This window comes from Delphinus delphis, chromosome 19, assembly GCF_949987515.2.
Source record: "Delphinus delphis chromosome 19, mDelDel1.2, whole genome shotgun sequence".
In the NCBI taxonomy this organism is placed as follows: domain Eukaryota; kingdom Metazoa; phylum Chordata; class Mammalia; order Artiodactyla; family Delphinidae; genus Delphinus; species Delphinus delphis.
Genome location: NC_082701.1, coordinates 55,869,118 through 55,894,803, shown reverse-complemented (window position 1 = coordinate 55,894,803; position 25,686 = coordinate 55,869,118). Strand labels below are relative to the sequence as shown.

Below are 25,686 nucleotides of genomic sequence, written 5' to 3'. Positions count from 1 at the left end.
CATGTTCACAGGGGTCTGGGGAGTCCCTGGTGTGTTTTGAGTAGAGGGATGTGATCTCACTTAACGTTTTAGAACGTCACTCTGGATGTCCTGTTGAGAACAGGCTGAAGAAGCAGCAACCCCAGTGAGAGGCTATTCATAACCCAGGCAAGACACACCAGTGGTGGTGATGTGACGGTCCAACCATCCTCCTGTCACTCCTCATAACCTCTACAGCTAAGTGTGTGTGTGTGTGTGTCCAATCGGCATAATTTCCTGATGGACTGAATCTGGGGTTTGAGAGAAAACCAGGGGTCGTGGATGACTCCAAAGTCTCTGGTCTGAACAACCATCACACTGCATTGATTGACAGCAATGGAGATGGGCAGTCAGAGCAGGTTTACGGGGAAAGATGAGAAGTTCAGTTTTAGACATTATCTTTCCGGCATCTTACAGAAATCCAAGCAGAGCTGTTGAGTAGACAGCAGGGTATGTGTAGAGTCTGGGCTTCTGTATCTCCTATCTAATTTCTTCCTCTGGTAATGAGGTTTCTGTGAGGAAATGAATCACTGGAATATGTTTTCACTAATAGCTATTAGTTGTAAGCACAGAGAACACATAACTCATTTCATCCACACGTTTTGCAATACCAATTAATGAAGAATAATTTTTTAAAGTCTTCAAATGACAAAGATGAAATTAATAAACACTCTCATTTAGTACTGTATGAAAAAACCTACTGTGCTGTAATAAATAACTTTTACATTGTCATTAACTTAAGCTTGATTCTATCTGCTCCCTTCGTATTATTCAATTTTAATTCAACTTGTTTTATTATAATCTTAATGCTAATCCTTTCAAAGATGGCTAATAAGTTTCCAAGAGAATTTGTACAAACAACAGGATTATCCTCCTCTTTACCTTGTAAAATGTGATTTTTTTAAATAACAGCTGTGATGAGGTTAGAATAACAAAGGCCCAGAGCAACAATGCTGATTTAGGCCCCTTTGACCACTGATCTACCTTATCACTTGAGGGCTCATTTGCTTATTCAACAGCCATTCAGTGAGTGCAGGTGCCGGGAATTAAGATAAACAAAATATGCCCTCGCAGCCAGAAAGGGGCTCAGAGGCTAGTGCAAGTTCAGATATGCAAAACATAAAATGCAATCTAATAAACGGTGTCACAGAAAGCTACAGGGAGTTATGAGATCAGGGCAGAATGCATCAAAATCCAAAAAAGGTTAAATTAAGCCCTAACATACAAGTTTATGGAAAACACATACTAAACAAATATTGATTAAAATGACCTGAGTGCAAAAGGTTAAATATAACTTAATAGGGGAATGTTTTTGTGCTACCACATACTAATCTCTAATGGCCATACTTAAGAATATCCACTTAAAGTGTTTTCTATCGAATAACTAAGAATTATATATGCTTATGATTGTAATTCTTTGATTGAATTACTTAACTCTGACATATGCCTCAAACACCTAGAGTGAACCTCTGTTAAATTCAATAAACAAGGAGCCCTTTAGACTGAGATGTCCCTAATGTCTCAGCAGCCTGCGTATGCAAAACAAAACCTAAGCCTGTAAATATCTCAGAGGTGAAGGAGTCAAAACCTAAGGACAGCCAAACACAAACAGCCAACCAGGTTCCCAAATAAGGCTCAAGCTACAGCCAATCAAATCATTTCCTGGCTTCGCTAGCCTCCTCTCTAGGAAAAGCCTTTTCCTTGGTTCCTGTCTTGGGAGCACCCCTAACCACTTCTGGTTTGGTGCTGCCCAGCCTGGACCAATTTTTGCTCGAAGAAACTTGAAAAATTTAAGATGCCTCAGTTTATCTTTTAACACCTCTTTACAGAGGATTACAGTGTTAATGTCACTTGCTGGCAGCTTGAGACACTTTGTTGTAAAACATCAGTGGCATATCCAGAAACACGTCTTTGATCAATGAACTTTAAAAATGGACGCTGAATTTTTTACTGTTACACTCTCCTACGCAGACATTTAGAAAGCAAATTAAGAATTCTACATTCAGTGACTATTTAGGCTTCAATCTGACGGAAATTATAAAAGTAAGCATGCAAACAAGCATGACAACGAAAGTAAGAAAATGACATGTTTACATTGATTTGACTTTCTCTTCTTGCAAAAGCAACGGCGGATTAACTGGTTAATTCAAGTGATTTTGTTAAAAGTTCGCGCAAATCGTTTAAAGCTATGTTTAGAAAGTAATAAAGATATTTAGAGTATCATACCTAATTTGTATGTGGACATTTGTGGGGGAAAACATGGGCTAATGAGGGAAAGGATGATTAAGACATGTGGATAACTATTTAAATACTTGAGCCAAGAAATGTACTAATATGGAATGGCACGAAATGTAAATTAACACAGGATCTGGTCTTTTAATTTGACAGCTGTTTGACAACTGCAAAATGGAAAACTGACCTCAGACAACTGCAAATAAATGAGAGACGATTAAGGCAAAGAATTTCACATGGAATGATACAATATCCATTGTAGTAACTCCTCACAGGGGGATAGATAAATGCAGGCTGGAATTTTTATTGTCTTTGAAGGTGCTGATACTCAACGGACTTAAATTGCACAGAGAGCTGTCTGTTACTCCGTTACAATTAACGGCACTTTCTGAAATGTAACCCCGTCACCATCGGTGATAAAATAATTGTAAACACATTTGAAATTTCCAGGTGTTTCTTGAAGCAATTTTCAGTTGGCCCTCCTTGGCTTTCCCTTTTGTATGCTACCACAGTGCCATACCCCCTTTCTTAAATTTGGAAATAACGAGCTCTTCTATGGTACAGCTCGCGAAGACACACGTGTCCAAGAAAGGCAGCCGCTTCATCTCCAGCCTGAGATTCACCGGCTTGATTCTATCTAACTCACTGAGATATTTTGTGCTTCACTTTTCTTGGCATGATGAAAATAAGGGGAGAAAAGTACATTCTACCATTTAGTTGTGAAAATTCTGTTTTCAGAAGGAAGATTTTTCTATGCTTTCTTCTTCTTAAAAAAATTTTGGTAAATGATAATATATAAATTGTGTGTCCTATTTCAAAGGCTAGACTTGGGGGTGGAGTCCTCAAGGAAAATTCAATCCACTGACAGGTTTTGTTTGGAATACACAGGGTTTCAAAAAATTGAGCCAACACTTCACACTGAAAACTCAGGAAATTTCACAGGAAAACCCAAGTGTCTAGCTTGTATTGAAAAACCGGAGGTTCCAGCTGCACGGGTTCTGCATTGATCTGGGCTGAGCACAGCAGCTGCTCCCTGGTCAGGGCACTCACCCTTCAGTTCATCAAGGCCACCACACAGCCCTGAAATGGCAAATAAAACATGGAAGGAAGAGACACCAAAGCATTTGTCTCTGAAGTGGAAAAAATCACTGTGGGTAACTGAGACGAATTCCCTGTGATCACGGAAAAGGTTAAAAAAAAAAAATCTCACTTCTTAGGCTTGTCTATAATCACTTTCCAGCAAGACTGTTTCCTACAAACACAATTATAGTCCCAGGAACTAGGTAGCCTAAGGGGCTGGGGGGTGCACGGCTGTATCTGCCCCCAGGTAAGTCCCTCCTCACCCCAAGACGCAATCCACAGGAAGACCGGGGTGGATGACGAGGCCAAGCACAGGTTTCCAGTTTGCTTCTTCAGCATCAACGCACTGACTGTCTTCCTCACGGACGGGTTAGGCATCCCCTCTGTGTGCCCTGAATGCCTCAACCACTCACCACAGTTGGGATTTTACATTTATCTGTGTCATTTTTTGATTGACATCCATTTCTCCCACCAAACGATAAGCAACAGTCATCACTGACTCATTCACACGCTGAGCTCCTACTATGTGTTGGACCGTTTTCTAGGCCCTGGGGGAAGAGCAATAGATAAAACAAAGGTCAGAGGAGAGGGACAGGAGTGCAGAGTGTGGGCCTGCCCTTGGCTCAGGGCCGGAGAAACCTGAGCGGAAGTTGGAGCGAAGCCACGTGGACACCTGTGAGGAGGCAGTGGGCACGAAGACCCCCAGACTCTCGCCAGGAGCGTTACTGATGGGCTGGGGTGAGGGCAAAGAAGCCGCGTGGCTGGAGCTGGATGAGCAAGGCTGCCAGAGGGAGGAGAGCAGCACCCAGGCGGGGGGACTTGGGGTTTTACTCTGAGTCGATCCATCCACACGCCTCTGACATAACTTCCCTCTGTTTGTCCAAGATCTTTATTTTCCCATCACAGAAAACACCCAAAATGTTCACACCAGTCCCAGCCCACAGAGTGCAGCCTCTCTACTGTCCTCAAGTCCAGGCTGCCCTCTGCCCCCAGCCCCCATTCACTCTCACCTGGATGCCCACCGCCAGTTTTCTGGTACCAGCTCTCCACATTTTCGTTGTCTCTGTCTCCTGCTTGGATGCTGGCCCTACCCATCTCCACCTGGAGACGCCAAAAGCGCGGCAAACATTACCCGCCACCCCTCTCCCCCCAACTCCACGCCACCAAATCCAGACTGCATTATTATTTCTTTGCCAAGACCTGCTCCTTCTTCTGTGTTCCCCACCTGGGCATCATGGGTGGATGGCACTCTATCCACCCACTCCCCCGTTCAGAAATCTACCAGGTGTGTACACACCTTTCTTTTCTGCACTAGGACATCAAATTAACGATCAAGTCCTCTAACTTGGCATCTCTCCTAACGACGCCCCTTCAAGCTCTCATGAGCTCTACTTGTTATCTGAACCGGTCTGTCCTCAAGCTTGGTGTCCCAGAAAAGCTGAATCAATTTTTATAGAAAGAAAATCTCCCCATCTCCTTTCCTCAGGCAATAAATTCCTGTTAATAAGAAGTCATAATAATTAACATTGCCTGCCTGCCTTCTAAGTACCGGGCCCTTCTCTAAGAACTGCGTCATTTACTTTCTCAACAACGTCCTCTGCTGAGACAGGTTCGGTCAACCGCCCGAGTCACAGGGCTCACGGGTGGCAGATACCGAACCTCCACCAGCAGCCTGGTCAGTGAGCCTGGGCTCGACCCTCAGCCTTCCTGGCCTCTGTGAGCGGCTCCCTTGCGCCAGAGAAACAGACAAGATCACTGCCCGCGCTGAGCTTACAATCAATCAATCATCCAAACGCATCCTTACAATCGTGAAAAGCGCCATGAAGGCACGCTGCCCAGGTGATGCAGGTGGGGACCTGACGCTGCTGCACTGCCTGCTTCTATGTTCATCGCGTCCTCGTCCCTGCCTGGTGTTTTCTTGTTAAAATATTTATCGCCCTCCTTTTGCTTTTCCACTTAAACTCCAACAGACGACCGACCTTCCTGCTGCCAGCACCAAGCACAGTGCCTGGCAGGACACAGGCCTGCAGGAAGCGTCTGCTGAATGAATGACACTTCAGCTGTGATCCCGGCAGACTCCATGGTCTAAGACGGGGACGTGGAAGGAGGTGGGGCTGGAGAGGAAACGGACCACGCAGTGTCCGTGGGTCAAAGTCAGTGCCTTCTTCTGCACCCTTAGAGTGCTCGAGAGCCGTTACAGGTGTGATGGCTTTACGACCACCCACCATGGTTGCCCAGCGCCTACAGGGTAGTCCGGATGCTTGAGCATGGCAGGCCAGCTGCGATGCCCCACCCCTGCTGAGTCCTTCGGCCGAATCTCACAGCACAGCCCCAACCAGGGCCTCAGTCTCCGGGTCTTTACTCATGACCTTCTCTCTGCCTGGAAAGTTCCCCTCTCACACGCATCTAGCTGGTAAACACCCACCCCACCTTTGGAGGCTCTGGTCCCTTCTTGGGGAAGCTCTCCTGCCCTCCAGAGGGGGCAATGCCCACTCCCGGCCCCTTCCCTGCACAGTGCCTGTATTCTTCGCCTATACTAGTGTGCTTTATTATTCCACTGTACTTATTTACACAACTGTCTTCCCTACCAGGCTAGGTGCTACTTCAGAGCAGGGACTGACCTTTTGATCACTGGCAAAAGGAGCCGATGAACGTGCGAGGATCCTTCCCGAAAATGACTTTCAGGAAGAGACGACCACCTGGTACTAGCATTTCCTACTAAGTAACGGCACCCTGCTTTTTTGGTCACGGGCAAATCGGAGCCTCTCTCCAACAGGCGGGGGATGCCGGGGAGACTCCAACAGCCTCCCCCCTCCCCGCCTCGGCGATTTGGACTTGAACTCAGCAGAACAAACAAAACTCTGCGCGAGTGAAAGCCAGCTCAGTCACATCTTCCTGACTTTCAAAGGCATTAAAGCAAAGTCCTGAGGCCTGATTGTTCACCACATACTTACGGAAAGCATCATTTTTTAATGCGACCTGACTTTACTTAAGCCAGAGGCATTTGGGATGGCTAAATATCTCTCTGCTGAAAAACTTAAGAACGGTTTTTCTTCTTCTGCGAAAACACGTTAGACTTTGAATCCGGGGACTGTCTAATTGTTCCAGGTTAACTGCATGCTTATTTAAATAAGCTATTTTGCCATTCCGTCATTTAGTCAAGAGCAAGTGAAAATCAAGGAGGGAATCCAGGCTCAGTCAAAAGTGTCCTTTACTAATACCCTAATTTACAAAATCCCTGAATACTCTGATAAGAACTGAGAATCTGGTCTTAAGATATTTTTAAATTCTTAACATCCCACGTCTTGTTTAATCCCCATTATTTTAAATTAGGAGTTGACAGCATTAGCTTTAGGAGAGAGATCTTTAGTCACGTATCTTGAGCAAGCTGTTTAAGGAAATTATACACAGCACCGTTTAATCCTTCGTATTAGTTCACCTAATAACAGCAATATGAACAGTAGCAATTTTCTAGATCATCAACCATATTTTTGCTAAAAGTGGTATCAGAATAACGTAATTTTACTCAGATATATTAATGAAAATGTTAGGATAATACACTAGACTTTTATTTCAGCCGTAGTTTTCTTTTTTATAAGCTAGCAGGTAAATATCTTCTAGGATTAAAGAAATCTCCGTTGGAATAAAAGCTAAAACTGCGCATTTTCTTAGTATTTTAAGGTTACACAGTATATTTTCAGGTATAAGGATACTCTATATTACAAGCATACATAAATCTTATTAACTACCCAATTTTCTCTTTTGTTTCATCCTATCTTTACACTCCATCATTCAAATCCTTTAGAATTTCTTTGTTCCCCCTGTGATCACTGCTTCCAAGAGAAATCTGGCATAGGATCTGAAGGAAATGCCAGAGTGAAATTTTCCTTAAGATTAATCACACAGGTAAGTAATTTCCCCTTCTTACCAAACAATATTTTCTAAAACTTCTTGGAAAATCGATAAGACAGGACTGGGTGGTCGTGAAAATGTAAATTTTAGGATTTACTTAATTACTTACATACAAATTTTAAAGGTCTAATACCTTCCCTAAAGCAGTATGGAGCTCCTTAACTGGTTAGAAATAGCAACAAACAAAGGATCCTCAAAAGTCGGTTTGCATTCAAGAGCACAGGTCTAACAGATCTGTTCCACTGTCCATCGCCGACAGCCTGATTCCTATTCTTATTCAAGTGTCTGGAAGTTCAGTATGGAATTCAGAGTCATCAAATGACTCCGATTTTAAAGTGAAAATACTAAAACATTGAAATTTTTCACGTGTTAAACACTAAGAGCAGCGACTAAGACAAAGAGAGTGTGAGTATGAGATGGCTTCCCAGGGTCAGTCCTCATGGTCAAGTTTGACATCAGTGTCATCAGTCAACCAAGAGTCAACCTCACCTAGAAAACAGCGGGGCAGGGAGGCTGGCTCCGAGCAGAGAACAAACAAGCTGAAGGGATTCAGATGAACAAGCTATCAGGAAAGGCAAAACATAACTGAAGACTTGGGGAAAAAAGAAAAGAAAAGAAAGATAATTTGGGAAAAACTCAGCCTGACTCCTGCTGGGTTCAGAAGACAGGGAGCCATCCAGGCAGGAAGCAAGTTTCTAAACCTCCCACATCACAGTCAATCACAACCCGCTGCCCAGAGACACAAGCCAAGAACCACAACTCCAAAAACCTACATTAGTATCACTTCCATTAATTCCATTATGTCTCAATTAAATTCCTGCTTTTGCGATTTATCAGCCTTTTTCACCAGTATTTCTTAGATTTACCAGCACTGACTACACAACTCCACACGGCTATGAAGTGGCAGAGGACGAATAATGCCTGCTGAGCCCAAGTCCCCACATATTCCAATACCACGTGCAGGTGTTACACGCTTGAAATAAATATATACGCATATTCACGCACATGCATATATTACAGTTTGCAGGGCTAACCCAAGGCTCTTAGTACACTGAGGAAAATATCCCATTCTCTACATTATGACCCTAACTGGAGATAACTGGACGGTAACCAGATTCTGAAAGTGGGCCAGAAACAGACCACACTTTTATATCAATAACAATAATAACATCTAACATTAATGGAGCACTTGGCTTCTACAGGGCGTAAGTGCTTCAAATCCTCCCTGTCTCACTAGAGACAGAGACACTGCCGGCCCATGACGGCTCCTTCACCTCCAGGGCTCCGCAGCAAGGACGCCAGTCAGCTGAGGGAAGGTGACTCAGTCAGTGGGAACAGCCCTATTCCGAGTGGTGCCCGGACTAACACATTTCAAGCGAGGGGAAGAAGCAGTGAACTAGGGGCCCACGGCCCACAGATTCTGCTCTCAATTTGACCAGGTTCAGATGTGTGATCAAGTTTTTTCTTCTACAGCACTGGGACGATGCCACCTCAGAGTTGTTGTAAGAAGCAAACAAAATAATGGTCAGTTAAGGTGGCATGTAAATTATAAAATACTGTCTGCGAATATATGTTCAAATTATCGTCATCTCTACATTTGCTGGCCAAACTTCACCTAGAGTTATGCGGTTATGAATTCCAATGCCAAACTCACTCTACTTAGACGGATCATGCTGGAGTAAGGAATCAAATGTAATTTAGGAACTATTTGGGGTTATATCAATGCAGGGAAAGAGACTGCATTGAAAACGCATTTTCTTTCTGACGTTGCTCAGTAATGCTCATCATTTGCCTTATATAAAAAACATATTTAGTTGGAGACTTTTTCCCACATGCTATTCGAAGACTCTGCAAAACTGATCTAGCGCAGTAGCTAATCTGAGTCATCTGACTAAGCCACAAGTTGCGGACTGCAGAAGCCTCGGAGTGAACGCAAGTTGCCCACCAGTTAAAACATCGACGTCAAACAAATCACAACATTCAGAAGAAAAATACATTTCTCTTATTGATTTTTCTTACACAGACAATACGTTCTATACATCACATCGCCAGTGTTCGCTGACATCAGCCTTCCTCCCCCAGAATACAACACCGAGTTTCCTAACCACTTCTGTTCAACATGGAAGATGAAGTCAACTCCTATTGCTCAAGGCAGACTGCAGAGTCAAAACAAAAAAAACATCAGAGAAAGGGAAAACAGAGAAAGATGCTTTAGATATTAATCTCATATTCACTGAGAAAACAGGAAAATCTTTATCTGTCTCTCCTCTCAGTTTAAAAGGCTGTGAATTTTCTTTTGCCCTACCCACCCTAAAATTCAGAGCTCCTTATCCAAAGCTCTTGCTTTTTACCTTACTTCAGCCATGAAAAGTCTCTCAAGTACTGTCAGTATCAAACAAAAAACAGGTCTCTTCTTGACCCTATTTTATTCACACCTCTTGATCTCTTTCATTTCCTTTCATAAAAATTCAACACTCTGATACACTAGATCCCAAAGATAACATGACCTTATCTCCTTTACCTCTCTAATTATAACCTCTCAGATCTGAAACTCTACTTACGTTTTGTGCCTTTCTTGTCATTTTCTCCAAAATAAAGTCTCTGAGAACATCAATAGTTCTTCTCAGAGCTAAGTCTAGGTTATGAATTCATTCATCATTTATTTCATCTTTCAAAGGAGCCATTTTTTGAAATCCCATGAACGTAGATTTAAACAAACAAGCTAATACTTACAAAATGCTTAGAACCTTACTTGGCATCTGGTTAAGTGCGAAATAAGTGTCAGCTGCGACTACTGTTATGGAAATCTCTTACTACTTTCCCCGGCTTCCCCCATAAATATTCCTTTTTTTCCCAGTATGACTTCCTTTGGAATTTCACCCTCCTAGCCAGCTATATGCTGTGGGAAGAGGTGATGGTCAGACAAGATCAGTAAATCATAATCACTGGTCTCAAGGAGTTCAGCGTTCCCTAGGGATGAGCTACAGATGAATAATTTCACTGCAACACCACAAGAGCCTATTAACCACAGTTAGGAAGTGATAGACTGGGAGCACGGTCACAAGGAAGAAGGGACACTGAACTGTCACAGACAGGAGCGCAATGACCCATAGTTTGGAGGGATAAGGAGGCCGACTTTGGCTCAATAGGAGGAAGACATTTCGAATCATCAGGCTGCCCATCAACAGAGCCAGTTACCCTGAAAGTAAATGGCAACCGTAGTATTCAGTATGCCAGGGATATTATAAAAACTAAAGAGATCCAACACAAAACGAGTCACCAAACTTCCTGAACAATCTACCAACAGCAGAGTAATAATGGAGGAAAATATTCTTGGTCTTATTTGCAGGCGCACACACAGCACCACAATCAGCCTGACAGTAGATCCAACACGTAACTACAGAGAGGGTGAAGGTGAGGCAAGCCAGTTGACCCGGGTCCAATCAGTGCACTTGGGAGTAGAAAAGCCAGAACCCAAGCCCAAATCATTTGATACAAAGATGCTTTTACCACACCACACTTATAGTGAAAGATGGAAGGCGCAGGTGGGCTATGAAGAGAGAGACATAGGATTTCTTGTCTAAACTGAGTTAAAAGGGGCGTTGTTAATAATTACACAAGGAACACCAGCGTAAACCAGGCCACGTGGTCACCCCAGCCATCAGTGGGCAGTTACGTAAGAAGAAAGGTGAGCCAGAGACTGCCCGAGGCAGGAGCTGTAGCCAGGATCTAGAGTGAAACCAAAAGTAGAAATCATCAAAGCCGTAGTTCTCAACCAAGTCCCCAAGCAACATTTGGCAACGTCTGAAGACATTTTCAGGCGTCACAACTAGGGGGTTGGTGCTAACAGCATCCAGTGGGCAAAGACCAGGGACCATGGGAAACACCCCAGGATGCACAGGACAACGTTTTCCAGCCCAAACAGTCAAGAGGGCCAAGACTAAGAAACCCTGTATTAAAAATTAAAAGATCTGACTGTATAAACATATGAAACATCTGCACTTCAAAAACAACCCCAAAAAACTGCAGAAAATATTCCGACCTTACGTGAGAAAAAGTTAATCCAATCTACGTACTTCGAGACTTCTTAAACAAAGGCAAGCATCGGACAGCAAAATGGGCAAACAGAAATGGCAAATAAGCATTTAAACAGTCTCCCCAAATAAAAAACCACTCTACCTCCTGAGGAATCAAAACACTTTGAATTAAAAGGACACATCTAAGGTCACCTATAAACCCAGCATAGATTTTCCAATACGCAGCGTCAGTGATGAGCTGTCTGTCACACACTGCCAAGTGGAAGCGTAAGTTGATTTGAAGCAAACAAACAAAAAAAGACCTTCAGGGAAGAAATTAAGCTGTACTTAAAATACATATCTTTTTTAATTTTAACTTTTTATTTTGAAAACTATGTATCTTTTAATACAGGGGCACAATTCCAGGAATCTACCTAAAGAAATAGTTGTGGACATGTTCAAAGATTCAGCTACAAGAATTTCAGCTCAGCATTATTTATTTGGGCAAAAATTGAAAATCCCTAAAATGTCAAATAAGGAGAAACCAATTAAACAAATCATGGTATATCTATATAGGACTCTTAAAATCATGCTATATAGCAAATATCGACATGGAAAGACATTCATGACATACTACTTAAAAGAAAAAATATAGAAAATATACATATTATATATATATCATTTCTGTGAGAAATTAATATGAAGGTATGTGCGTGAAAAAAGTCTGCACAGTAATAACACAAATTACAATGGTAAGTGGTGGATCTATTTGGGTGCTGGGATACAAGCTACTAGAGCAGTGGATCTATTTGGGTGCTGGGATGCAAGATACGAGGGCAGGGATTTTTGCTTTTTCTCTGCTGTGACTCACACAAAACAGTGCCTGGCACAAGGGGACATAAAATAAAAAATGTTACTGTTATTTTTACTTACAGTTTCTCACTGATGTGCAATAAACACTTTATTTTCATCATAATTTTAAATGTTGCTTTTAAAAAGAATAATTCAACGGCAAAACAAAACGTTTTACAAACAGAAATGGAAATAATGCCACCTACCCCACAGGGTTGTACGGCTTAAGTAATAATTTATGTAAATACGCTTTGTAAACTCTAAAGCATTGTATGAATATTAGAAATTAATTATTCTGCTAAGATCATACATTCCAGCATTAAATCATTTTCATAAATGCTTTGGCTGGTAGCCTTTCTCTCAGCAATTTCACTTCCAGTATTTTGTCCTTTAAAAACAGAGGTGCGTGTGGCATTACTTGTAGAAGCAAAAAGTTGCAACCGTAGAGGATTGGCTGGGAAAGTTGTGGCACACCCATAAAATGGAATCACTGTTAAAATTCATCCTGTAGAAATGCACTTACTGACATACACTCTTGACCTTTATTAAAAAAATTCATATATGTGTAACATAAGTAAAATAATCCCCAATACAGCTTATTACAACAGTATCCGTTACGTCAAATAGCCAAGAGCTGTGATGATAATTTTCTGATAATTCTTATCTTTCAACTTGTTAATTCATTCTAATTGAATTTATTCAGCTTCTTCCTTTTGGTCTCTCGTTTTATAAGATTCGATCAGTCAAAGCCATCTATATAACATTTTATCTTCCAGTCGCTGAATTTTATGGATTGCTTTCATCCTTGGAAGGCATTCCCGCTTTCAAGCTGCCCTATGGCTTTAAATGAAGTATGCATATGGTTTACAAAACATGGGTGTAAAATTCCTTTTTATATTGTCATGTTAGTGGTTTCTTACATATACATGAATCTCTTTATGCATTAGTCAGGACTTCATAAATCAGAAGCTAAACCTCATTTTCCCTCCTTAAAAGAAATGTAAGAACTGTTTTCCAACGCTTTATTTTTCCTACTTTCACAAAGAGAGATCACAGAAGCAGGGTACGAAGAAGAAATCCTCAGAACTAAATGAATAACAGCTAAGAGAAGTATTAAAAAAATGTGAAATGCTACTTGAATCCTATTATAAACGTGACGGAAGGACATTTTCTCCCTATAGAACTCTATCAGAAGCTGGAGAATGTTCGGGCACACCAACCACACATCTGCATTCTTTCAGTTGAACACCAGCTCCCTCAAAAAGGCAGGAAGGGACTTCCCTGGTGGCCCAGTGGTTAAGACTCCGTGCTTCCAATGCAGGGGGCATAGGTTCGACGCCTGGTCGGGGAACTAAGATCCTACATGCTGCGGGTCGCAGATAAAAAAAAGCAGGAAGCGCTTCCTTTTTGCCAAGGACTCTTTATCTGCTGGTCAAAAACTCAGGCAAATTCTTGTGGCCTTGTGCTCTTCGTTCTGCTTACACTAAAGAAAAGCACTAATGAAAATCGCCTCACATTCCCTTATTTTAATTTTATGAGACTGCTTAACAACACTAGAACTAAAATATTTCCAATGTTATTTAGAAAATACTGTAATTTAAGAAGCTAACTGATACAATAATAACCATGAAATTCGACAGCAGTGGAAACCATTGAGATTTTTAAGTAATTACAAGGCTTCCCAATGAAATCACAGTCCAAGGCAAGAGGAAGGAAGCAATGTGATGAATACAGTAAGATGAAGAAATTATTCATGCGTCCAATAGCACTGATGAAGGGCGGACGCCACGCCCAACGCTGCTGCAGAGGGTGTGAGAAAGTTCCAGAAGAAGAGGAGGACGGCTGTGTGCGTGAGAGGTGGGCCAGGCGAGGAAACCAGCCTACGGAGGTGACAAACGGAAGCGACAGGCACTGCCACTTGTCAGCACAGAAAGAACCCCACCAGTTTAAAACCAACAGAACCCAACTCACCCCCTGCAGCAAACGTACTTCCTACAGACTGCGAACTAACATAGCCATCTAAACTCATTTAAACTTCTAAAATTTCTAAAACCTTGGTTTATGTTCAGCTTCCACAAATTTCTGCCTAAATGTAAATCATTTATTTCCTCCAGATATTTCTTTGCTACAACTGAAGGGTTTTTCCCCGTGATGAATTCTTGAACCACCTTTTTCTTTCCGAAGGTGGTGGGAGCGGAGGCAGGCAGCTCCAACTCAAGGCCATTCTGTATTATCTTTTATAATATTGGGGCATTTCTGAACCATTTGATGCTTATTAGTTTCTTGTTGTTTTCTGAGTCTCCACACTTTTGTCTGAAGCCTCTATTTAAAAATCCGTGTAATTGAAACAGAAGACAGCAGTTAATATCCCAAGGATAAATGCAGTTCTTCAATTTTTAAAAGGAGCCTGAAAACTAGAATGTTTTCCTGGCTTAATCTTTTGACCCAGATTTACAATTACATAAAAGTAATAATTTAAAAACTATTTTGAAACCTAGACCCCAAAATAACCACATAAATCCATTTTGCTTGTACTGCTTTTTATTCCAATTTTCATTAAAAACATGTTCATTGTGAAACCATGACCGTTCTCTTAGCCAGGGAATATGGGAGGGCAGCAAAGGGTAGGAGCAACTTGGAAGAGATGGCATCATGGTTTACAGGAGGGACAAAGGAGCAGGGCTGTCTGAACCTCACTGTAAGACTGTTTTGATGCTTAAAATTGTAACAGAAAATTAACTTCATTTGAAATAGATGGATCCTTCTCCAAAAAGCTGGTAACACATTGTAAACACCACAATGATGTTCGGCATCACCGAATGAAAACACTCATGTTTTTCAGACTACCGACTCACGCATGCACTCAGCCAAGCTGTTTTCCTGCTGGTAACTTGGACGCCAGTTTTAAAACCGTGCCAACTCCTCTTGGGTGTTCTGGTGATGAAAATGACTTTCCTTACGTTTTAGCCAAGACTTTTCCACCACAGCATCTTATGAGAAAGCCACAAGGCTGGGGCACCCCACAATGACCAGGCGGAGGGAAAAAACTATTTTAGAGAATCACTTTGATGTTTAAAATAATACATAATAGGGAGGGGAAGATGCATTAAAAATAATGTGCTAATTAATTTTTTGATATATTCTGACTCCACACACCAAGTTTACTGAATACTGAATTTTTGATTTTTTTTTTTAAGCTGGATATGCTTGTTTAAAATACACTGTTTTGCATAGTGGTGGTTTAAAACGCAAACAAGTCAAACCAAAGAAAGAACAGCACATAATAATGTAAGCGCAGGGGAATGTACCTGAAGTGGGTAAGAGGAGAAAGTCTGACGGCCCTAAAACACTTCCTAACCCCGAATCCTGGTCATTTGAGGCAGATACTCTAACACTCTCTCCCCTGAAAATATGTGAAAACCTTTCGCCTCAATAGAAAAGACAAATTGATTCTGTGTCCCAGACCTTGTAGGACACAGGTTCACAGGACCTTCCCAGTTACAGGTGCAAGCCTGGAAGGTTTTTTTTTTTTTATGTGACAATATCATCATCTAAGAAGTAACAAAATCGTGATCCAGCTGAAAGGTGACACACTGACCTGATTGATGGAGTTGGCAGCGCAGGAAGCCAGGCCAGTTCCGACAAAAGTCAGCAGGAAGCAGGGCCAGTCAAAAGGTGCTGGGGCCAAGGCAAATCCGGCTGAGGTGGTGCTGACCACAAGGGCTGCAACACAGAAACAGAGCAGAGCTCGTCACCACGCAGGGCCAGACGGTAACGGCCAAGCAAGCCCCCTCCATGTGAAACAATCCACTACAACAACATGACCTGTAGGCTGATCTTTCATTAAAAAAAAAAGTTTTACAAAACATTTTTCTGATTATAAAAACTATATGTGTTCACTATAGAAAAACGCCAATTTTCCTTTAACTCCATTACACTCAAAAGTGAAAAATAAGATAGGTATTTCAGATCCAGTCATTCACTTATTCACTCGACAAACATTTACTGCACACCTAACCCACAATCGGTACCGTGCTGGACATGAGGCATTGTTCTGAGCAGGTCAGGCTCTTTTTTGCCTCAAGGTCCTTGTACTTTTTGTTCCCTCTGCCTCTTCCCATAACTGGATCCTTCTCGTCCTTCAGATCTTGTCTTAAATATCACGTCTTAGGGAGAACTTCCCTGACCATCTCACGTGCGGGAGGCTCTCCCCAGGTACATCACCCTTCAATTTCCCTCCTGGTACTTGTCACACTCCAGCGCCTCCATGGAATATAAGCCCGTGGAGGCAGGAGCCCTAGCCATACCTACCTAGCAAGAGATGCGCAAAACTCAAGCAGCATCCTCCTTTGCGGAGTCTTGTCACTCTTGCCAGACATCACAACATCAACCGCTAAGCCTTACAACAGGCTGTGTTCTAGGATCAGTCATCTTGTTTTGCACAACTCAGCAGCCCTGAACATGGGTTCAGTGGCTCCTCACGTGTCACCCCATGTGTGGCGACAAGCCAGGACTGGGAGAAGAGTTCTCAACACCCAGGCTCCTTCCCAGCAGTACCCGAAGAACAAAGGGTCCATGGTGTCAATGCGGGAATTCAAAGGAAAAGAGACAGCAGGGTTCTCCCTCTCAAAGTGGAACTCAGTAAATTGCTTCTCTCCATAGAGTAAATCAGTTGAAATAATTCTTGATTCTATTTTGAGACCTTGAATCTTAGACCAAAAGTAGACTACTGGGCTTCCCTGGTGGCTCAGTGGTTAAGGATCCGCCTGCCAACACAGGGGACACGTGTTCGAACCCTGGCCTGGGAAGATCCCACATGCCACGGAGCGGCTAAGCCCGTGCGCCACAACTACTGAGCCTGTGCTCTAGAGCCCGTGAGCCACAACTACTGAGCTCGTGTGCCTAGAGCCCGTGCTCCACAACAAGAGAAGCCACCACAATGAGAAGCCCGCGCACTGCAACGAAGAGTAGCCGCCGCTCGCCGCAACTAGAGAAAGCCTGCATGCAGCAACGAAGACCCAACGCAGCCAAAAATAAACAAATAAAGTTATTTTTTAAAAAGTAGACTACTTATAAACATCTATGGTAAGTTAAAAGAGTGTAGAAAATCCATGATAACTTTCTCAATATATAATTAGTAAAATCTAGAGTCACCAAAATAAAAAACAACTTTAGATGTCTCTAAATATCCAGGTCAATATTTTGTATTGTGATTTATAAAGACGTTTTAAAAATCAATTACCACCATAGTGGAAAAGATAGCAACACAGTCACTGAACTGTCAAGCTAAAAATACTGTAAAAAGAAAATTCACTTTGTTTAAAATTGAAAAAGGTATGCAGACACACAAAAGCAGTGTTTTTCTTTTTATTTGCCCCCAGAGCATGACTGGGTAATGGACAATAAACACAGAAAGCACATCAAATTTTTGACTGATGGGTCAAGTGGTAAGTTGAGAAGAGACAGAAAGCAGTTTACAAAAGAATGACAGAGAGAAAAGGACAATGTTTTTTTTTGTTTTTTGGTTTTTTTTTTGTGGTACGCGGGCCTCTCACTGTTGAGGCCTCTCCCGTTGCAGAGCACAGGCTCCGGACGCGCAGGCTCAGCGGCCATGGCTCACAGGCCCAGCCGCTCAGCGGCATGTGGGATCTCCCTGGACCGGGGCACGAACCCATGTCCCCTGCATCGGCAGGCGGACTCTCAACCACTGCACCACCAGGGAAGCCCAGGACAATGTTTTAGTAAGACTTAGCAGTGATTAAATTTACAAAATGGAAATACTGCCTCATTTAAAAATATACAAATTGTAAACGGTAATATACATTAAAAAATGTGTATTTTTTTATAATACAGGGGCCATTATTTTTTATAATACAGGGGCCAGTATTACTAAAAAGGAAGAAATCTGAATTTTGTAACACATTTCTAAAAAAAAGATCAAAAGCTAACAAAGAATGTATTTCTACTTACTTCATCAAAGCAATTAATTTAAAGAAAGGAAAAGAAAATTGATAAATTGTAAAACTGACCAAAGCAATACTCTCACACAGCACTGCCACAATGGTAATTAAACTGTTCATTGATTTCCTGGGATTCATTACATGGAATCATTTTGCAGCACCAGGATCTCATTAACAGTGAATGTAATATATTCTTTCATTCACAGCACTTGAAATTATATTTTATTTGGTAATCTCATATTGTCCCTTCACAAATAAACATAAAATCAATGTCGCCAATGAAGTGTGACCCATCCAACAGAAGCCCAGAAGCGCTGTCCTGCAGGCCCAGGGGTGACTCTGGAGGTCCAAGGAAGAGGGATACCCCTACCCCGATGCACCCACTCCCACCTGCCCCTGGCTCGTGGGTGGAGGTCCAGCCCAGACACAATCACCGCCATGCAGAGACTCAGCAGCCACCTAGGGAGGTGCATGGTGACAAAGGCAGTCCTGACACCTAGCACAGCTGCAGCTCTACCCACAACTCTTTCTGGAACCATCAGGCTGGACCTAAGACTGGTCAGGGCCACGTCCTCCCAGATGCCGTCGCTGACAAGGAGTGACCAGATGCAGTCTCTGGTCTGCCTGTCTCCTCCAGGGAGAAGCTCTCTATAATTAAAAACAGCTTGTTAGATTTTCAAACGGTCGCAAGCAGGCACACCCTGGCTGGCCTAGAAGAAAGCAAGCCTCCCCGTGTGAGCTACCTGAGGACCACATGGCAAAGAAGCCCAGGCGGCCGCTCGGAGCAGAGTGGTCCGGGGACCTCAGACGCAGAGATGCAAAGGTATGAGTTCTGCCAGCGGCCCCCGAGCCCCAGGGGAGAAGCACGGCCCCGGCCCACAGTGATTTCAGCCCAGGGGGACCCTGAGTGGAGGATCCGGCCAGGCCACACTTGGACTTCCGACCTTTAGGAACTACAAAGTAAGAACCTCGTGCTGTTTTAACCTGCAAAGTTTGTGGTATCATGGTTTGCAGTAAGAGAAAACGTGTGATACTGTAACAAGGGTGGCACTTAAGGAAGACTAGACTTCAGGACAGAGAGGACTGACCGGAGTGGAGGAAAGCTCGCTCAGGACCCATGCAAAGGCCACTGCAGGGAACCAGGTGGGCAGAGAGAGGACCTGGCAAGGGTGGCAATGGTGCAAACACAGGTGGCGTGAGGGATCTTAAGGCAGTGACACGGGCCTTCAATATGGAATAAGCGGAATGGGTACAAGCAGAGGAGCGAAACGCAATTCAGTGACTCCAAGAATAATAAAGCCCTAAAAGGTCAGAGGGAATTTAGGGTCAACTAGTCTCATCTCTGTCCTGATGGAGGAATGGACACTATCCCTGGATCTGGCAACAGGAAGCGGTTTCTCCCCAGGCAGCCCTGCATAGAAGGGCTCCAGCTGTGGGATGGGTCTCTCTCTCTCTCTCTCTCCCAGATCAAGTCAGGACGACTCCCTCTGGATAGAACCCTTGTCTCTGGAGCAACACCGAGTTAACCTCTCTTAGTACAACCTTCAATCATGCAAATGCCACTACCCACAGCCTCTGTCTCTCCAGGCGTACTGTCCACGGGACCAGCCATGCGGAGCCTCCATGCTCCTGTCCACACTGAGGGACACCTTTTAGAGAAACACTAGTTTCTAGTATAACAAAAGCACTCAGCACAGTGCCTGGCAAGTAATAAGGGCTTAATAAGCAGTGCTCTTGGTAATTATTAAAATGCGCTTCAAGATGATGTATTTTTCCAGCCACTATGCTTAGACTTAATATTTCAAAGTGGTGTCTTAAGGAACTCTGAGAAACAGCAAAACACTTCACACAAGCTCCACGCGCCTCTGTCTTAGAACGTCCAGGGGAGTGCCCGGAGTGCAGTCCTTAAGAAATGTGGACTAACCATGATAGTGATAAAAACAAGACTTACATTTGTGAAGCACTTTGCAATGCCAAAGTGCCCTTACATTTATTTAAATCCCGGAAACACTGCACTTATGGGAAGAAAACATGAGAACTTGCACTTATATTTGACTTCTCAACCCTCTCTTTTAAAACACACACTTTGTATATCTTAAAATGAATATAATACATTGGTGTAAGAATACATGAATTTTACTTACAAGTAACTTTACATTTTTGTTATATATGACATATTTATATACAATAGCATAAACATTTTATAAATATACACACGTGCACTTAAAACTGTTTTACTGATAAAGTACACGACTAACAAACTTTGCAGAAGCTTGCTCTAAAATGAAAAGCAAGGCAAGCATTGGTGGGTATTACGTCTGATTTTATACACGGAGATCCAGGCGTCAACCAGCGGCAGTGAACTCAATCTACCGTCTAACCCAGAGTCATACGCTTTAGGCATAATATTTGGCTCTCTGCTTTATGGGATGTACTGTAGCAAGTACTCCAAAGACTCATTTTCAGAAGAAAGTTCCGCTAAAGGAAGGGAAGATATACACACGCACCACCCAGCTGATGACAAAACCACCACCAGGCCAGCAGGGCTCGCAGGACACCGCGTACCTGCGCATAACCCACGACGCCCCTGCAGCACGGGTCTCAAGGGGGACGGCCACAGGTCCCAGAGGAGGGAGCCCCGCGCTGCGGGGACGCCGCCTGCACGTCCTGCGTGCCCGTGTAGCCAGGCTCCCCAGCTCCAGCTCGCAGTGTGCTTTCCAGGGCAGCCGGGAGCCACTGAAGGGTTTCGCCTTTTCCAATAAGCAATAGGTTTTCCCGCAGCAGCAGCTTTGTCAGGAACGGTTTTTTTTTTTTTTTTTTTTTTTGATAAAGGCTCAATACTCTGAGAACTGTTGGTCTCTGAGCGTAAGCACAATGGAGCTGCTTTCTCTTCTGAGATCGTCATTTAGAAATAACTCTAACGATTATATTAACACACTGGTCATCTACATCCTGCTTTATCTCTGTCTTTCAAGGCCTCGCTATTTTTCAGCCCTGGCCCCAAAAGAATTAAGTGAAAAACAAAACTCCAATAAGTCAATTTGGATAGTTATCAACTCTGATAAAAGATCTGCTCAAAAGATTGAAACCACTGGCTAAATGAGAGTTTGAGATTCTCTATAGATTTCAAATTATCCTTGTGATCTATTACATCTCATTATCCTTGATAGCAGATACTATGCAATATTATAACCCAAATCCTACAAGCCTGTGATGAATCTCTTGAAAGCTCTTTTATGTACAAAGCTGCCCAAGAACAGGCGGTTAATGAATTTGTACGTGGTTTTGTTCACCGGTGGCTCCAAGCAATGGAATGTTTTTGTTAGCAGATCTCAAAGTTCAAAATTATACAACTTAATTCAGAGGCAAGAATTAAGTTTTTCCTGATTTTCAGACGAGCATGTATTTTTACTTGGTAGCTGTACTTAATGATTTCTTCCTCTCTCTTCATTTCTGTTAACACCGTAAGCTTCAAATGGTTCAATGTCTAATTTAAGAGTTTTTAGCCTCCACAGCTTGGCCGTGTTCCGCGACCGTCCCAACGGTTATCTTACCCACACGTGTACGGAGGAAGGTGGCGACTTCTACGCTTATTGTTATGTTCAGATGAAAAGTCAATTGATGAGAGACACGGTACTTTCTTCTCAGCTACATTAAAGCCTGTCAATCAGGGGGTAACTGATTACAAACCATAGCCACTTCTGGTTAAAAGATAAAGACTTTTTAGTGGAGATTTTTAATAACACAGCTGCAAAACTAAGAACTTGCCGGGCCTTCTAGTTTTCCTCTTTCTTTTTTTCATACTCAGTGACCAGAGCTGGTCTTAAAAATCCTAAAACCAAATTAAAACCCCTAACTTCAAATTTACTGAGCAACACTGTTACCAAAAGGAAACATTTAAGTACAGTCCCGAGGAAGCGCTGGGTTTGCACCCAAACGGCATTCAGAAAAGGAAGATGAAATTGCTATCAGGTCGGTGACACACATAAATAAAACACATAAATAAAAGCTGTTTATATCCAAGTTAATTATGCAACACCGAGTGAGGCCCTAAGAGTGTTCTTTCAATCACAGTTTTTCCTTGAACCATCAAAGATTTTCTACTTTGTCGTCCTATTTTTAGTTTTCCTTTTCAATAAAGAAATTTTTCTTTTCAATATACTTCATAACCAACACTTTACAACCTTTGTAACTAACTAAAAAACGTTTCCATAAAACTGATGCTTATCAAGCTTTTAAGAAGTAAAAATACTTTTTGAAAAATGAGTTTGGCAAGAAGAAACTGTTAGTTGAGCACTTTTCATTAAAATAACGAAGATTTTTCTCAGTTTCCTATCAATGACAACAGGTGAAGGTGACACTCTACAAAGCAGACAGAGGAAATCTAGGGGCCCCAGGTCATCTAGTTCAAGTACAATACTTTTCAGTCACCACTAAACATTTCAACTATTATATCACAGGAAAATAATTATTTGTAATTAAAAGGCTAAGCTGTTCCAAATTCTACAAATGGTGGCAACAGAGTTCATTAGTTTTCTTTTTTTCCCATCGAGCTTCTGCTTTTTGAGCACCTATTATGGGCAGAACAGGAGCGAGGCCCTGGCAATGCAACAAGGCAGGAAGATGAATGTGGTCCCAGGCCTCCTGGTGCCCACAGGCTGGGGAAGATTCAGACAAGCCAGCAGGCATGGCCACAGAGCGTGGGAGCATGTCAGAGGGTGCAGTTGCGGACGGATGCCGTGAGGGAGGTGAAGGGCTCCCGACCGAGTGCCCGCTCACACTGAGCTCAGAGGTGTGACCGAAGGCTGAGGAGGAGCTGGCCTGCGATGGGGAAGCGGGGAGACGTGACTGCGAGAGGCAGGGCGACGGCAAGGACAAGGCCGCAGGGTGACGGAGCGCCAGACAGACCTACCCTCCTCCCCTGCCCGTGTGAATACAGATAAAAAGCGGGCCCCTGTATTTTTTTTTTAGCAAATCACTGATATGTTAGCACTCCTCTTTTCATTCTTAACTTCCCAATTCACTATCCACCCCCTTAAGATATAAAAAAATAATGGTATTGAGCAAAAACTACTTTTAGTACTTAGAGATAACCCTGTAACATTCTTTTAAATTCACTTCTGTAAGTTTTTCGTTCCTTAATCTTAATAAATGAGATGCTACCATGTTTTGCTTTGAACTGGAAACCAAGCCCTTGATAATACCCCCAAGTGCTAATTAGGCACCTGGGCATTTCTGACCTGCAGGGTTGGGAAGCAATCGTCTCGTCTCCTCCAGAGATGCACTAACCCGCCCTCCACAGAGGAGGGAGGCCTGCTTGCGTTTGCAGAGTCTAAGAGGACTCCCAGGTGCCACGGTGATGGAGCCGTCCACTGATGGGGGGGAGGGTCGGGGGAACAGGCAGAGGGGAGAAGAGGCAATGACAGGTGAGAATTCAGATAAATTCGGTTTGCAGGAAGTTGCTGAGTTCCCACTTGATGAGAACTAAAGCTCTATTTTTTTCTGAAATGGAAAGCAAGGTAGTTTGCTGAGAATGAAGATGAGGTGGTACAGAGGTGGTGAATGAGTTCTCCAGGTAAGAAGAGCTCCTCAAATATGTTCTGGGGACCATGCCTACCAGGGCCCTCTGTTAAAATACAGATTCCTAGGCCCCATCCCAGACCTTGAGGGAAGGGGCTTATGGAGATGAAGCCCAGAAATCTGCATTATAACAAGCGATTCGAGGAGTTTCAGAACCACTAAAGATAGTGAAGTCCCCTAGGTCGATGATGGAATTTGGGGTGAGGAAGAAAACTTAGGATGCCAAAGCCTTCAGTGACTGTTAAATGCAACAAAGAAAGGAAAGAGGAAATTCCATGGGACCACCTGGCTCGTTCCCTTGTTTAGCTCAAGTTTCACTGTCAACCTAAAACCTACACTTGTCAAGGTAGTCTTGGGCTGGGTGGCCTTCCTCACTGTACAGTCCAGGGTTGACAACTCCCCAGCACAAACTAGGAGTCTCAAATGTGTATCTGATTATCAAGACGACAGGGAAAGACTGCCGACAGATGGCTACACGTCCACAACCACCACTGGGAAAGTGCATGTTGAGGTGGCAAAGCAGTCTTCATTTAAACACGTTACATGTGAAGTGCACGTGTGGTGTAGTCCCAGAGCAGACCTAGGGGTGCTGTTCTATTTTCTTTGGAAAACTGGGGGTGAAGAGGTGGGCAGCCCTGCATCCTCTTCCTGGGAGGGGATACACTGCATAATGAGACAGCCCGGGGGGTGCTGTGAGAATACAGAGAAGCTGGATACCGACAGAGTTGACTAGGCTGGACTTCAGATGCTTTGGCTTTTTAAATGATAGAGGAAAGAATTTTTTACAACCTCCCTTTTAGCTGTAAAGCCATGCTGTACAGTCCTGGCCAATGAGATATAAGGAGACATTCCTATCAAAAGCTTCCCTTCCCAAGTAAAAAGGCAGCACGGCTTGAGGGCTCTTAGTTCCCTAACCAGGAATCGAACCCACATCCTCGGCAGTGAAAGTGTAGGATCCTAACCACTGGACCACCAGGGAAATCCCTAAAAAGGCCAAGTCTCATAAGGAGGCTTCTGCTTTTCTACACCATCCCCTTTCTTCATTCTTTCTGCCTGGAACATAACATGATGATGGGGGAGTGGCAGCCATCTTGTGGTCTTGAGGACAAAAGCCACAAGCTAATGACAACAGAGCAAAAAACAGCAGCCAGCTATGTAGACAACATCCTTGAGCACTAGTTCTGGGCTCCTAATTTCAGACTCAAGAGAGTAATAAACCTCTCTTGAGGTTTATTACAAAAGAGTAATAAACGCTTTATTTGCTTAAGTCACTGCTCTTCAAGTTTTCAGTTACATGGAGCTGAGCCCATTCTCAACTCATAGCTTTTTCTCCTTCTCTTCTTTAAAGTCGTCAATGTTTTTTTGAGAATGATTATCATCCACGTGAAATTTATCTCTACATTCTTCGAGCATCTACCACACCTCTTACACTTACAATCAATCCAAATAACATCAAACTGAATTTAAAACAATTATATCAATAGAAAACAGAATAGCCGAGATAAATGCATTTTTCATCTAACTTAGAACACTGGCTGAGGCATCTACGTGGCCCACTCCTACCAGAAACCAAATGAAATGATGGAATAAAAATGAAAATTGGAGAAAAACCTACATCAGCAATAAATTAAGTAAAGAGAGGATACTAAAACCCTCAAGAAATGTTTGTTAAATACAGTGCAGATGAGTTGAAATTGAAGACAGTTGCTGAGAGCTGACTTATTACTTTCACTATTTGAATAGTAGAAAATTAAGTAGAAAATTAAGGTAGTAGACTACCTTAATACCAAGTGGGAAGAAAATGGATAAATATGGGAAATAAAGGCTATCTGACGGGACCCTGTCTTCCTGGCTGGTGTGGAGGGTGAGGGGCCAGAAGCAGAGGCCAGGGTGGATCACGGCGACATGGACCCACTTCATGCAACAGCAGGACTGTCTGGAGGCAGCTGCATCACAGCTGGAGGGAGAGAAGAGCAGTCACACCAGAGAGAAAGCAGGGCCTGGCCCAGACGTACTTCTCACAGAGCCGAGGCAGA

The 25,686-nt window shown here is 43.0% G+C and overlaps 1 protein-coding gene across 1 annotated transcript in view; it reads right to left on the bottom strand.

Annotated features, from left to right (window-relative positions):
- COX10 (cytochrome c oxidase assembly factor heme A:farnesyltransferase COX10) overlaps nucleotides 1-25,686 on the bottom strand; it is a 111,403-nt gene that overhangs the window by 72,444 nt on the left and 13,273 nt on the right. Inside the window, exon 4 of the mRNA XM_059997782.1 lies at nucleotides 15,709-15,833. Coding sequence (XP_059853765.1) covers nucleotides 15,709-15,833 — 125 coding nt within the window. The remainder of the gene's footprint in view (nucleotides 1-15,708; nucleotides 15,834-25,686) is intronic.